This window comes from Bubalus bubalis, chromosome 21 (genome assembly GCF_019923935.1).
Source record: "Bubalus bubalis isolate 160015118507 breed Murrah chromosome 21, NDDB_SH_1, whole genome shotgun sequence".
Classification (NCBI taxonomy): domain Eukaryota; kingdom Metazoa; phylum Chordata; class Mammalia; order Artiodactyla; family Bovidae; genus Bubalus; species Bubalus bubalis.
In genome coordinates this window covers 13,995,347-14,010,360 of record NC_059177.1, presented here as the reverse complement: position 1 = coordinate 14,010,360, position 15,014 = coordinate 13,995,347, and the positions used below count along the sequence as shown (strand labels likewise).

General features: G+C 41.4%; 1 protein-coding gene across 8 annotated transcripts in view; it reads left to right on the top strand.

The window, feature by feature from the left end:
• Window positions 1-15,014, top strand: part of ULK4 (unc-51 like kinase 4) — a 505,777-nt gene that overhangs the window by 346,557 nt on the left and 144,206 nt on the right. For 6 of the 8 annotated variants that reach the window (XM_045163883.1, XM_045163885.1, XM_045163880.1 and 3 more), the window contains one exon: window positions 2,144-2,242. In XM_045163883.1, coding sequence (XP_045019818.1) covers window positions 2,144-2,242 — 99 coding nt within the window. Of the gene's footprint in view, window positions 1-2,143; window positions 2,243-5,556; window positions 5,815-8,602; window positions 8,867-15,014 lie in introns of those variants that run through there. The other 2 variants (XM_045163884.1, XM_045163888.1) reach the window with 2 other exon arrangements.

The window sequence follows — 15,014 nt, the reverse complement described above, 5'->3', positions numbered from 1 at the left end:
GGCCTGGATTCGATCCCTGGTCAGGGAAGTAGATCCCACATGCCGCAACCAAGCGTTCACATGCTGCAACTAAAGGTCCCACATGCCACAACTAAGACCCAGCATAGCCAAATATATAAATAAATATTAAAAATAGATCCCTCTGTAACATGCACACATAAGGCCGTGGATCTGGGAATCGAAAGGCTGACTGAGAGTGTGTGCTGTTGGGGAGCTGGAGAGACCCTGAGAGAGGCTAGCTGGGCCTCGGGTTTGTTGCTCAGCTCCCCGCATGTGATGCACTTAGCACACAAAGCTTCTGCTGTGGACCTGTACCTTGGGAGGGTTGAATTTCAGGTGCGTCCCTGATGTGCTCCTCCCTCTGTGTAAAGCTGTAGCAATCCCTTTCTGGAACCCTCGGCATCTCTGCAGGGAGTTGGTACCCAAATACCGGCAGGCAGGGTTGGGATGTTTCTTGGTGACAATAAGAAATGACTGTAGATTGTGGAGGGTCTGGAGGGCCACTGGCCATCTGGGTGGAAAGAGTCCCACAGTGTGTGCTTGTGTTTGTGGATGTGTCTCCTTGCTTACATGTGTTTGGAAAGGAAGCAGTGGCACGGTGCCCTTCGCTGTGTAGGTGCTGGCTCGCAGGACTACCTTATCTTTTCCAAGAGACAGTCATCTTCTCTAAAGGCTAATGTGCTAATGTAAAAAGGTCAGTATTCTGCCTTACATCATGCTTCAGAAGGCAAGATCAACAGCCAAGCCTCACAAAGGTTCAGACCTAGGGTAGTGCTACAAATCTGTTTTCTGGGAGAAAGTCCCACCTTTCTGGTAGAGGCCAGGGGTTGAGATAGAGCTAGGGGAGAGGTGGGACAAAACTCCGAGCTACTGATTACTGTCATCCCCCTTGGCTGTAGAGCAGTGCAAGCTGTTAAAAGGCAGATGTCTGATTTTCCATAATGTCCTTTTGAACCAAGGAAAGCAGGCAACCCAGATTCCATCCATAGGCCTGGAGGCAGAAGGAGCCTTGACATTTATGAGAGGGGCCCTAGGGTCCAGAGTAAGGACCTGAGGTGGGGCAGCCTACTCCAAAGGCTCTGGCAAAGGTCATTACCTAGTAGTTTTGTTCTGAGTGAAATTAAAAACAGAGAGCGTATATGCAAATGAAAAGTGTATATACTATAGCAAACACAATAATCAGTGACTTTTCTCAGTTTAAAATTACTCATCTCTCATAGAAATCTCCTCTAGAATGAGACAGTTTATATAAAGCTCCTGGAAAAAGACATGCTTAAAGCCACTCCTTTCTCAATTCTTATTTCATTGCATTCTTCCTAGGCACTGTAGACCCGTATCTGAGCCTCTTCATGCAGTAGTCCAAAGTCTTGTTGATGTTGTTAATCACTCATTTGTGTCCAACTCTGCGACCCCATGGACTGTAGCCCACCAGGTTCCTCTGTCCATGGGATTTCCCAGGCCAGAATATTGGAGTGGGTTGCCATTTCCTTCTGCAGGGGATCTTCCCGGCCCAGGGATCAAACCAGTGGCTCCTGCCACGTCTCCTGCATTGCAGGTGGATTCTTTCCTACTGAGTCACCAGGGAAGCCCCATTCCAAAGCCTATTCGTTCGATAAATATTTTAGATGTTATTCAAGCAAATGTGTGCGTATAGAGTTGGAGAACACAGTAGAATGGATTTGGTTTGCATCATAAAAGGTGCATAGAAGTGCCCAGAAGAAGCGAGCTTGGGTTATCTGGAGTCATTTAGCCTGGATTCATCCTCCAGCTAAGTCATCCATTATCTGTGGGACTTCAGACACACTACTCAACCTCTCTGAACTTCAATTTTCTCCCCTGAAAAATGGGGATGACCTCACTGTCTCTCAGGATGGTTCAGAAGAAAAAGTGCTTGCCCCCCAGGGTCTGTCAACATCAATATCATCCTGCCAGTGGCCACCCTTGCTGTTGGTTTATCACCCACACCGCTCTGTGGCCTGAGCTGGTGTCAGCGTGTGCTCTCTCTGCCACGTGGTGACCGCACGACACTTCTCCTGGGGGCCTGCGGTTAGAGGCCTCCCCGGCCGCCATCAGGTGTTCACTGGTCTCCCGTAGCCAAGCTGACTAATCTCCAAGACCCTTCCCCTCTCCTCTACCTGTTCAGGCACAGAAATCCGGCTCAGGAGGGAGCACTCAGGCTGCGGAAGACCTGCTGCTGCTCGGCAAGCCTCTCATAGACCTCGTCAGCCTGCTCATCCCGCTGGTAAGAGCTCACGCACCTGCTCGTGCGTCTCTTGGGCCATTGCTGAGGGTGAAGTGATTATGTTAGTCTCGTGATGTCTTGAGTTTCTCTGCTATTTTGATTCCTTTCAAAACTGGAACCAAAAGAAATGTCAGAACAATGTTTAGCCTAGAAATACTAAATTTCTGCTTTAACTCCCAGTGACTTATGATTCGTTTAAGTGGATATCTAAGTAAGACTGAGTCTCAAATTCTTCTTCATGGGTATGAGGTTAAAAAAAAATCAATGAATTCCAAGAAGGAAGAAGAAATCCATTGTGGGGATCAGTTCTCTTTCAGAAAGACATATTAGAGTTACTTGGCGTGCAGGATTCCCCTAAAATGCAGAAGCACTGCTGTCTCCATAGAAATAGAAGGAAATAAGTGAAATTACACAAGAGACTGCACAAGACTACAAAGTATGTGAAGAGAACCTAATGGAGACTTGGAGTTTGGAGCAAATGAATCTCATTATCTGTTTGACTTGCATTTCCCTGATAATTAGCAATGTTGAGCATCTTTTCTTGTGCCTATCGGCCATCTGTATGTCTTTGGAGAAATGTGTATTTAGGTGTTCTGCCCATTTTTTGCTTGGGTTGTTTTTTGTTATTGAGTTGTGTGAGCTCTTTATATATTTTGGAAATACAAATGGGGCTCCAGTGAACAGAGGGAAGGCTAACCCAAATCATGCTCTCTTTATGGACGTATAAAAGATTCAGAACATCCTCATTAAATATAACTGATGCAATATGTGATCTGTAGGATAATACTTACATCAATAGCATATAAGATTTAAACAATAAAAATAGCTCAAAGCAGATGAAGAATCTATTTCAGGTAAACTTCTAGGATTCTCTTTTTCACATATGTCTCTTATGGATGGATTTTGGCATTTGCCACATTCTGAGATTTGCTTTCTTTTAACAGTTGAATTTATTCCAACTAGATTTATTCTTAAGCTTATTTTTAGTCTTAATTTTATTCTCTTATTGTGTATTTTCTTTCTAAATGTTTTCCTAAATTAGATGTAGGGTTTAATGCAAAGCAAAGGAAGCTTTATCAGGACAAAGAGAAGCACTCTACAATGGTAAAGAATAAAATGCACAGGAAGATATAATTATGAACTTTCTGTGTCAAATATAGAGCATAGAACTCTAAAAAGGGAGAAGAACCAGAACGTACAGGGAAAAATATTTTTAAAACACAGTAGTGAGAGATCTAATCTATCTCTTGGAGAAGGCAGTGGCAACCCACTCCAGTACTCTTGCCTGGAAAATCCCATGGATGGAGGAGCCTGGTGGGCTGCAGTCCATGGGGTCGCTAAGAGTTGGATGTGACTGGGCGACTTCGCTTTCACTTTTCACTTTCATGCATTGGAGAAGGAAATGGCAATCCACTCCAGTGTTCTTGCCTGGAGAATCCCAGAGACAGGGGAGCCTGGTGGGCTGCTGCCTATGGGGTTGCGCAGAGTCAGACACGACTGAAGCGACTTAGCAGCAGCAGCAGCAGCAATCTATCTCTCTCATTGCTTGATGAATCAAGTAGATAAAAATGATAATGTAGATCAGGGGTTGACAGATGAGGCAGTGTGGGCTAACTTCACCCTCTTTTTGTAAGTCAAGTTCTATTGAATACAGCCACACAAACAGTTCATTTACGCATTGTCTGCAGCTGCTTTTGCATCTCAGCGGTAGAGTTGAGGAGTTACAACCTGGACTCTAGCTCATAAGCCTGTGATGTTTACTGTCTGACTCTTTACAGAAAAAGTTAATTGACCCCTCACTCTTGCCTAGAAAATCCCATGGGCAAGGGAGCCTGGTGGGCTGCAGTCCATGGGGTCGCACAGAGTCGGACACAACTGAAGCGACTAAGCAGCAGCAGCATAGAGGATATGAAAACTTTAATAAGATTAATAGAAACATATCTGAAAATTGAGACTGTACCTCCTTTTTGAATTTCTGGAAACACTTTACCATGCATTAGGTTAAAAGAATATCAATAAATATCAGAAGAATATCAATAAGTAGGAATTGTATAGACAACATATTTTAACCATAATACAGTTACACTAGAAGGAAAAATGAAAACAATGAAAAATACACTGTTAACAAATATTCTTAATGAGCACAAAGATCTTATGATTGTATCTCTCTGGATCCCACCAAAAGACAAAAAACACATAGTGATTTAAACGGGAGAATTTCAATATAAAGACTTATTAAACAGTAATTGAGAGTAAATGTAAGTTTTACAAAGAACCCTATAAGTTATTCAAAAGCTGAGGGAGAGTACCCAAGGAAGGACAGACTTGAAGGGTCAAGAAGCAACAGTTAGAACTGGACATGGAACAATAGACTGGTTCCAAATTGGGAAGGGAGTACTTCAAGGCTATATATTGTCACCCTGCTTATTTAACTCATATGCAGAGTACGTCATGCAAAATGCCAGGCTGGATGAAGCACAAGCTGGAATCAAGATTGCCAGGAGAAATATCAATAACCTCAGATATGCAGATGACACCACCCTTATGGCAGAAAGTGAAGAAGAACTAAAGAGCCTCTTCATGAATGTTAAAGACAAGAGTGAAAAATTTGGCTTTAAACTCAGCATTCAGAAAACTAAGATCATGGCATCTGGTCCCATCACTTCATGGCAAATAGATGGGGAAACAATGGAAACAGTGAGAGACTTTATATTTTTGGGCTCCAAAATCACTGCAGATGGTGACTGCAGCTATGTAATTAAAACACGCTTGCTCCTTAGATGGTATGTTAAAAAGTAATATAAAAGTAAAAAAAAAAAAAAAAAGTAATCCCAACAAAGGTCTGTCTGGTCAAAGCTGTGGTTTTTTCCAGTAGTCATGTATGGATGTGAGAGTTGGACTATAAAGAAAGCTGAGCGCTGAAGAATTGATGCCTTTGAACTGTGGTGTTGAAGAAGACTCTTGAGAGTCTCTTGGACTGCAAGGAGATCCAACCAGTCCATCCTAAAGGAGAGCAGTCCTCAACATTCATTGGAAGGACTGATGCTGAAGCTGAAACTCCAATACTTTGGCCACCTGATACGAAGAACTGACTAACTGGAAAAGACCCTGATGCTGGGAAAGATTGAGGACAGGAGCAGAAGGGGACAACAGAGGATGAGATGGTTGGATGGCATCACCAACTTGATGGACATGAGTTTGAGCAAGCTCTGGGAATTGGTGATGGACAGGGAAGCCTAGCATGCTTCAGTCCATGGGGTTGCAAAGAGTCAGACACGACTTGAGTGACTGAACTGACTGACCTCTCCCCGCAGGCTGTGGATCAGACCTCACTGGAGATGGTGTGACTACAGCCCACAGGACAGTGGACAGATCTGCTGGGTTGCCCCAGCCAGAGCTGGTTAACAGTCCCTGGGCAAGCAGGAAGCAGCCCTTCACACTGCAGGTGCATCGTAGCCAGTGGGTAGACACACGGGGGGAGGCAGGGTTCTGACGGTGGTGGGAGGCCTGGAGGGTGTGTAGGAGGATCACAGGAGACAAACTCAGAGAAGAGGACAGACAGGGGAAGTGGGGATGCCAGTGCCCTGGAAAGCCTGGAGTGCATGATATCCCTGGGGGTGGGGGGTGCGGGGGAACAGTGGACTTGTGATCACAGGCCAGGCTAGGACGGGGGCCACAGAGGGGCCCATACTGTGGGCCCACGGAGAGGTCAGATCTCTGTCAGATGCCATCACATTTCACACTTCTGGCCAGCAGTACAGCTGCCAGAAAAAACAGGAGAGCGCCTTCTTTTTGTGTTGTTGTTTATTTGTTTGCTTTTTAAGATTAAAAAAGTTTTTTTTTAATTGGAGGATAATTGCTTTACAATATTGTAACAGTTTCTGCCATACAGCCACGTGAATCAGTCATAAGTATACATACATCCTCTCTCATTTGAGCCTCCGTTCTTCCCTCCCCCATCACACCCCCTTGGTCCTCACAGAGCACTAAGCCGAGCTCCCTGTTTTATATAGCAACTCCCCACTAGCTATCTGTTTTACACGTGGTGATGTATATGTTTCAGTGCGACTGTCTGAGTTCTTCCCAGCCTTTCCTTCCCCCAACTTTGTCCACTATTCCATTCTCTACATCTGTGTCTCTGCTTCTGCCCTTCAAATAGATTCATTGGTACCATCTTTTTAGATTCCATGTATATGCCTTAAATATACGATATTTGTTTTTCTCTTTCTTACTTCACTCTGTGTAACAGGTCTTAGGTTCATGCACCTCAGTTCAACTGATTCAAATTCATTCCTTTTTATGGTTGAGAAATATTCCATCAAATATAGGTAAAGGCAATGGCACCCCACTCCAGTACTCTTGCCTGGAAAATCCCATGGATGGAGGAGCCTGGAAGGCTGCAGTCCATGGGGTCGCTAAGAGTCGGACACGACTGAGCGACTTCACTTTCTCTTTTCACTTTCATGCATTGGAGAAGGAAATGGCAACCCACTCCAGTGTTCTTGCCTAGAGAATCCCAGGGATGGGGAAGCCTGGTGGGCTGCCGTCTATGGGGTCACACAGAGTCGTACACGACTGAAGTGACTTAGCATAGCATAGCATGTATACATATATACCTACATATATATATACACATACATATACGTATATATATATGTGTGTATATATATACCACTACTTCTTTATCCATTCAACTTTCAGTGGACATCTAGGTCGTTTCCATGTCCTGGCTATTGTAAATAGTACTGCAATGACCATTGGGGTACATGTGTCTTTTTCAGTTATGATTTTCTTAGGGCATATGCCTAGTAGTGGGATTGCTGGGTTATATGGTAGTTTTATTCCTACTTTTTGAGAGATCTCCATACTGCTCAATATCAGAAAAACAAACAACTATATCCAAAAATGGACAAAGACCTAAAGAGACATTTCTCCAAAGAAGACATACCAGATGGCCAACAAACATATGAAAATATACTCAACATCTCTCATTATTAGAGAACTGCAAGTCAAAACTATAATCAGGTGTCACCTCATACCAGTCTGAATGGCCATTATCTGAAAATCCATAAACAATAAATGCTGGAGAGGATGAAGAGGAAAGGGAACCCTCTTGTACTGTTGGTGGGAATGTAAATTGATACAGTCCCTTCTTGCTGCAGTGTGTCCTCTGAGATATTTTCACCAGCCTTTGGAACTCTGAACTCTTATTACTAGTAACTTAATCACACTTAGGTTCTAGTACGTTGGCCAAACATTTACCCAAGGTATGTGAACTCTTGTATACATACATATTTATCACTGAAGTCATTAGCTTTAAAAATAGCCTGCAGCAAACATTCAATTTATCTTCTCTGGAAAAGATAATACACATTTATATCTATGTATAAAGTAAAGAAAAACAGACATAAAGCTATTGAGGGCCTCAACTGGAGCACGTACAGACCAAAGATAAATTTTACAATGGTTGTTAAAAAATGTAATAAGTTACAGAATGAGGTGTTGGAATTGCTTTCCCACAGGGAAAAATAAGCACACTTTTAGTTGTCATTGGACTTGGGTAATTGTAGAGGTATTTTGCCTAAAGGAAGGAGAATGAACTTGTTAGCTTTTGAGGTTCTTTTCAGATAGGGTCCTGTGAATGTAAGCATACTTATCCTTCAGGGAATATGAAACCTGTCAAACCATACTTATACTATACCCTATGGAATCATAATGAACTATGAGAATAAGACAATGATTTTAAGTCTGGTTAGAGAATATGATGATTCTAGACTCTCTTCCCAGAAAAATGCATAGGCTTACCTATATTCTAAGTTCTCTACATAATGCATAATTTCAATGGGATCTTTGAACCCTCATTTGGTAACTATAGTATAAGATATGGCCAATCAGAGATGTAACAATTTGACTGTATCTCCTGAAGAAAAGATAAATCAAAGTAATTGCTTGACCTGAAATTTTTTTTTTTTTTAAATAAAAAGTCAGGCTGTACTTCCAGGATGAATTTTGTAAATAGGTAATTAATTGCTATTTAAAAATATATGCTACAGATTCCTTTTCCCTATATTAACATAGGTATTTTCAAATTTATAAGAGATAACTGGTCTTAAATTTTTCCTTATTATATGCCAAAGTTGCCAGTCTTTAGCCTGGCTTATACTTTTCATATTAGCCATGCCTTTCTCATCTGCTGCGACACGGACTCTGCCGCTTGGGTAGGATTGCAGTCCTCATCTGATATCTCCACTATTGATCTCCTAAAATATTTGCTGGATAACGTTTTTTTTTTTTAGTGAAATGTCTGGCAGTTCTTCTTGTAAACTTGTAGCCTCCTGACAAAAAAATTTTTAATTACAGAGATCCAGCATATACTCTGCAGTTGATAATATACAAGATGCTCAACATCCCTTCATAAGCATCCTGCATAAGATCAAGGAGCGGCCATTGCGTACACAAACATGCCAGCTTATCACACAGTGTTGTTGTTGCTGTGCAGTTGCTGAGTCGTACCCAACTCTTTGCGACCCTGTGGACTGCAGCATGCCAGGCTTTCCTGTCCTTCACTCTCTCCTGGAATCTGCTCAAACTCATGTCCATTGAATCAGTGATGCCATCCAACCATCTCATCCTCTGTCATCCTCTTCCCTTGCCCTCAGTCTTTCCCAAATCAGAGTCTTTTCCTATGAGATGGCCAAAGCATTGGAGCTTCAGCTTCAACATCAGCCCTTCCAATGAATATTTAGGGTTGATTTCCTTTAGGATTGATTAGTTTGATCTCCTTGCTGTCCAGGGGACTTTCAGGAGTCTTCTCCAATATCACAATTCGAAAGCATCAGTTCTTTGGCACTCAGCCTTCTTTATGGTCCAACTCTCACATCCGTACATGATTACTGGAAAAATCATAGCTTTGACTAGAAAGACCTTTGTTGGCAAAGTGATGTCTCTGCTTCTTAGTATGCAGAGGTTTGTCATAGGTTTTCTTCCAAAGAGCAAGTGTCTTTTCATTTCATGGCTACAGTCATCGTCTGCAGTGATTTTGGAGCCCAAGAAAATAAAATCTATCACCGTTCCCACTTTTCCCTTATCTTTCATTAAGTGGTGGGACTGCATGCCATGATACAGTTTTTTGAATGTTGAGTCAGTGCAATGCAGAAAATTCTGGGCTATACTTCTCAGTTCCATGGAGCCTGTGGAGGGAATAACTAACTACATTATTTGGGGCAAGGAAGAAGGGCAAAATTCACCCTCCCCACTCCAGTACTCTTGCCTGGAAAATCCCATGGATGGAGGAGCCTGGAAGGCTGCAGTCCATGGGGTCGCTAAGAGTCGGACACGACTGAGCGACTTCACTTTCACTTTTCTCTTTTCATGCACCGGAGAAGGAAATGGCATCCCACTCCAGTGTTCTTGCCTGGAGAATCCCAGGGACGACGGAGCCTGGTGGGCTGCCGTCTATGGGGTCGCACAGAGTCAGACACGACTGAAGCAACTTAGCATAGCATAGCATAATCATTTTAAGTGCATAGTTCACTGGTATTAAATACATTCATAATGTTGTGCAGTCATCACACCTGTTATCCTTCTCATCTTTTAAACTTAAATTCTACCTACTAAATAACTGTCCAATCCCCACTCCTCACAGCCCTTATCAACCACCGTTCTGTTTTCTCTCTGTGATTTTGACTATTCTAATCACCTCATATAAGTAGAGTCATATAACACTTGCCAGTTTGTGAATGGCTTATTTCTTTTGTCATAATATCCTCAAGGTTCATCTGTATTAACATACGTCAGAATTTCCTCCCTTTTTAAGGCTGAATAATATTCTGTTGTATGTCTAGGCCACATTTTGCTTATTCATTCATCTATTGCTGGACACACTTGGGTGGCTTTCCAGTTTTAGCTATTGTGAATAACGCTACCGCGAACATGGATGTACAAATATCTTTTGGAGACTCTGCACCAACTTTTTTGACTATAGCCAGAAATGAAATTACTAGATCCTATGGTAATTCTAATCAAGTTACTTGCCCAGTTTTTAATTATGTTGTTTGTTTTTTTGTTGAGTATTAGAAACTCCCTGTATATTCTGAATGTTAATCCATTATCCAATATGTTATGAAAATACTTTATGACATTCTGTGGGTTGCCTTTTTACTCTGCTGATAATGTCTTTTGCTGGACAGTTTTAAAAACTTCATAAATTTTCATGATTTGCCTAATTTCTCATTTGTTGCCTGTACGTTTTGTGTCATATCCAAGAAATCATTGCCAAATCTGGTATCATGGTTTTTTCCCTATGTTTCTTCCCAGAATTTTACAGTTTTAGGTCTTACATTTAGGTTTTTCATTAACTTTGAGTTTATTTTTGTGTGTGGTGTTAGATAAGGGTCCAACTTCATTCTTTTTGAATGTGCATATCCAGTTTTCTCAGAACTATTTGTTGAAAAGATTGTTTTTTCCCATTAAATGGTCTTCATACCCTTATTAAAAATTATTTAACTACATATGTGGGGGTTTATTCCTGGGATCTCTCTTTGTTGGTCTGTATGTCAGTCTTTATGCTGTTACCACATGTGTATGATCATTGTAGAGTAAATTTCAAAATCTAGAAGTCCAGCCATGTTCTCTCTTTTCAAGATTGCTTTGGCTATTTTGGGTCATTTGAAGTTACATATGGATTTTTGGATGGGGTTTTCTATTTCTGCAAAAAAACTTTATTGGGATTTTGAGAAGGATTGCATCAAATATGTAGATTGCTTTGGGTAATATTGCTGTGTATTATTTTGATTGATTTTCATATACCGAACCATCCTTGCATTCCAGGAGTAAAGCCCACTTGTTCATGGCATTTGATACTTTTAATATGCTGATGAGCTTGGTTTTCCAGAGTTTTGTTGAAGAGTTTTGCATCAGGGGTCATCAGGGTTATTCATCTGTAGTTCTATTTTTTATAATGTCTTTTTCTGGATTTAGATTCAGGATAATGCTGGACTCATGGAATATGTTAGATGTTCCCTTCTCTTCAAATTTTGGGAAAAGTTTGAGAAGAATTAGTATTAGTTCTTTTTAAAATGTTTGACATAATCCATTAGTGAAACCCTGAAGTGTTTGGGACACTAAGATCCTGCAAGGTGTGGCCAAAAATATAAATAAATAAAAGGAAAAATAGACTTTTAAAAAATGGCATTATCTCAGTTGGCATCTGGCATGGGTAGCTGAATTGGTGTTTGAGGTATAGCTGAGGACCCTGGTGGCTCAGGCAGTAATGAATCTGCCTGCAATGCAGGCAAGCCGGGTTCAATCCCTGAGTCAGGAAGATGCCCTGGAGGAGGGAATGGCAACCCACTCCATTATTCTTGCCTGGAAAATCCCATGGACAGAGGAGCCTGGTGGGCTACGTTTCATGGGTCACAGAGTCAGACACGATTGAGCAACTAGCACTTTGACTTTGTGTGGCCAAGGAGCCGGCCTTGTTTGTATGCCTCCACTTCCTCCTGTAGTGTCTCAGCTCTGCTGTGGTCTGCAGAGACTTAATACTATTCAGTCTCCTTGTTAGTTACAGTTCTGTTCAATTTTCTGCTTCTTCATGATTCAGTCTTAGAAGATTTTGTGTTTCTGGGAATTTTTTTCAGGAGAATTGGTATTGTAGAAATTGTTTAATTTGTTCTAAAATGTTCATGGAATACAAAGAATCTTAGTATAGCCAAGGCAACTATGGAAGAAAATTAAGTTGAAGGGTTTAACACTACCTCATGTCAAGATGTACGTGAAGTTATTATAATCAAAATGGTGATGTATTGGTGGAAAGATAATTTTGAGGTTTGTGGATATGTTTCTTATCTTGATTGCTATATGTTATAAATATGTACAGTTTTTTTGCCTGCTAATTATGCTTGAAGGAAGCTTTAAAAAATAAAGTCCCTTTGAAGTTACTCTATTATTATCATTTCTTCCAGAGTGAATTCTGGTAGTCTTTGTGTTCAGTGGTCGTCTTCATTTTAGGCTTCCTTCCTAGTCAGACTCATGAAGAGTAGAAGTTATTTGTGCTGTATGAGGCTACTGTTCCTTTTCTCTGTGCGAATGGCTTGCTGTGGTTACCTTGACTGCTCTGGGTCCCCTAATTCCCATATTATGGTGATACTGGATGTATCACAAATCTAGACACCGGGCCTGTCGAGGGTTTGGCATAGGTTCTGTTGCTGCTGTTTTCAGTAGAGCAGCTTCATTTATTCGTGGAAGCCCCAAGGCTGGAACAGCTATTTCAGCTTCCTCTGGTGGACAGGGAACACCAGCCTCCACTTCACATTCTGGGCCTGACTTTTGTCCTAGCCCCACATGGGCTCTGGCCCCAGTTATACTGGTGTTCCTAGTTGCTGCTTCCAACAGCTTTTGGACCTCAAGCTTCTGTGTGTTTGTTTCATTTGTGGTCCACAAAGATATTTCTCAGTATCTTAATTTTTTTTTTTCTTCTTTCAGTGGTTATACAGTTGGTGCAAAATTTAAGTCACACTCTGTCTTGACTAGAAGTCACTTGTCCGTTTCCCAGCTTTCCCAGCAACTTTCAAAATGCTTGGCCCCCACAAGCTCTCAATAAATAATTGTGGAGTACATGGATAAGTGCCAAAACCTAGTTAGGAAACAAAATTGTAATAAGAGCTGATTTAAGTCATGCCGTACATATGTGTATATAAAGGACACCAAAAGAAGGGAGGGTGGGGTGATTTATACCAAAGATTTATTTTTTTTTTATTTTATTTTATTTTTAAACTTTACAGTATTGTATTGGTTTTGCCAAATATCGAAATGAATCCGCCACAGGTATACCTGTGTTCCCCATCCTGAACCCTCCTCCCTCCTCCCTCCCCATACCATCCCTCTGGGTCGTCCCAGTGCACCAGCCCCAAGCATCCAGTATCGTGCATTGAACCTGGACTGGTGACTCGTTTCATATATGATATTATACATGTTTCAATGCCATTCTCCCAAATCATCCCACCCTCTCCCTCTCACACAGAGTCCAAAAGACTGTTCTATACATCAGTGTCTCTTTTGCTGTCTCGTACACAGGGTTATTGTTACCATCTTTCTAAATTCCATATATATGCGTTAATATACTGTATTGGTGTTTTTCTTTCTGGCTTACTTCACTCTGTATAATAGGCTCCAGTTTCATCCACCTCATTAGAACTGATTCAAATGTATTCTTTTTAATGGCTGAGTAATACTCCATTGTGTATATGTACCACAGCTTTCTTATCCATTCATCTGCTGATGGACATCTAGGTTGCTTCCATGTCCTGGCTATTATAAACAGTGCTGCGATGAACATTGGGGTACACGTGTCTCTTTCCCTTCTGGTTTCCTCAGAGTGTATGCCCAGCAGTGGGATTGCTGGATCATAAGGCAGTTCTATTTCCAGTTTTTTAAGGAATCTCCACACTGTTCTCCATAGTGGCTGTACTAGTTTGCATTCCCACCAACAGTGTAAGAGGGTTCCCTTTTCTCCACACCCTCTCCAGCATTTATTGCTTGTAGACTTTTGGATCACAGCCATTCTGACTGGCGTGAAATGATTTATACCAAAGATTTAACAGGGTATTTCTTGGAAGTTTTTTTCATTAAAATTTTGGTTTAGGATGTGAGTCATAAAACAGAAAGGTTTAGTGTAATGAGGTGGGACAAGGATCCTCCCGAGGGGGCACAGAACAGCAGATGTTCAGCCTCGGCCTTGGAAGCATTCTCCACTCAGGAGTGTCCAGAAGGTGGCCTTGGAGGGAGCTGTCACACTGCACCAGTGGGGACCAAAGGGTCTTCTTGCTCTGCCCAGAGTGTAGGGTGTGAGGCATGGAAGCTCAGCAAGGGAGCTGCTTGGTCTGACTCTTTCCACTCTCGAGATAGCTGACATTCTCTCCATCAGATGGAGAATTGTACCTGGAGTGTAATTTTAGCTTCAGAATCTTGAGCGTTTTTCCTAATACACTGTATCATTTTTAGTAAACAGTGAGGTTTCCACACCCGCCCCCCCCCATCCCTGCTAAATTTAGGATTTGAAATCTGAGTCAGATCTGACAGGTAACTCCACCTTGGAGTTACGCTTCTTAGATGATTCAGAAGCACGTATCTCTCCATCCTCTCTGCCAGTGGCCAGCTCAGTAGGAAAACTTCATAAATATTCACCAGCTCTGCAACTCTTAAGTTTCTCACAGTAGCTGTTACAACAGAATTCACTCTTTAATTCTGCCAGTAAAGGTCAACATACTGTTCTGTTCTGTGGAGGCGATGAGCAATTTGGTTGGATTTCCTGTGGCAATAAATTGACCCTGTACTGCTATAATACAGTGTATTTCAGTCCTCCAAAATAAGCAGCTAGGTATGTCTCAACAGAGCATAAAAGTTCATTTTGAATTTAAAAATGTTGTTCTTCTACTTTGAGACTCAGTAAGTTACATGTCTTGGCACCTATGTTGCATCCATGAATGATAAGAATAGTGATTTATTTTAGGAAGAAAACAGGTGAAGATTTTTTTTTTTGATGTACAGAAAGGTTTTTTGGGGGGGGCATGATTTGCTAATCAATTAATTCTTTTTAAAGATATTGTTCCTTTTTTATTGCAGTACAGTTGATTTACAGCATTGTATCAGTTTCAGGTGTACGGCACAGTGATTCATATATACATATATATATATTCCTTTTTCAGATTCTTTTCATCTATAGGTTGTTACAAAGTATTGAGTATAGTTCCCTGTGCTATACAGTAGGTGCTTA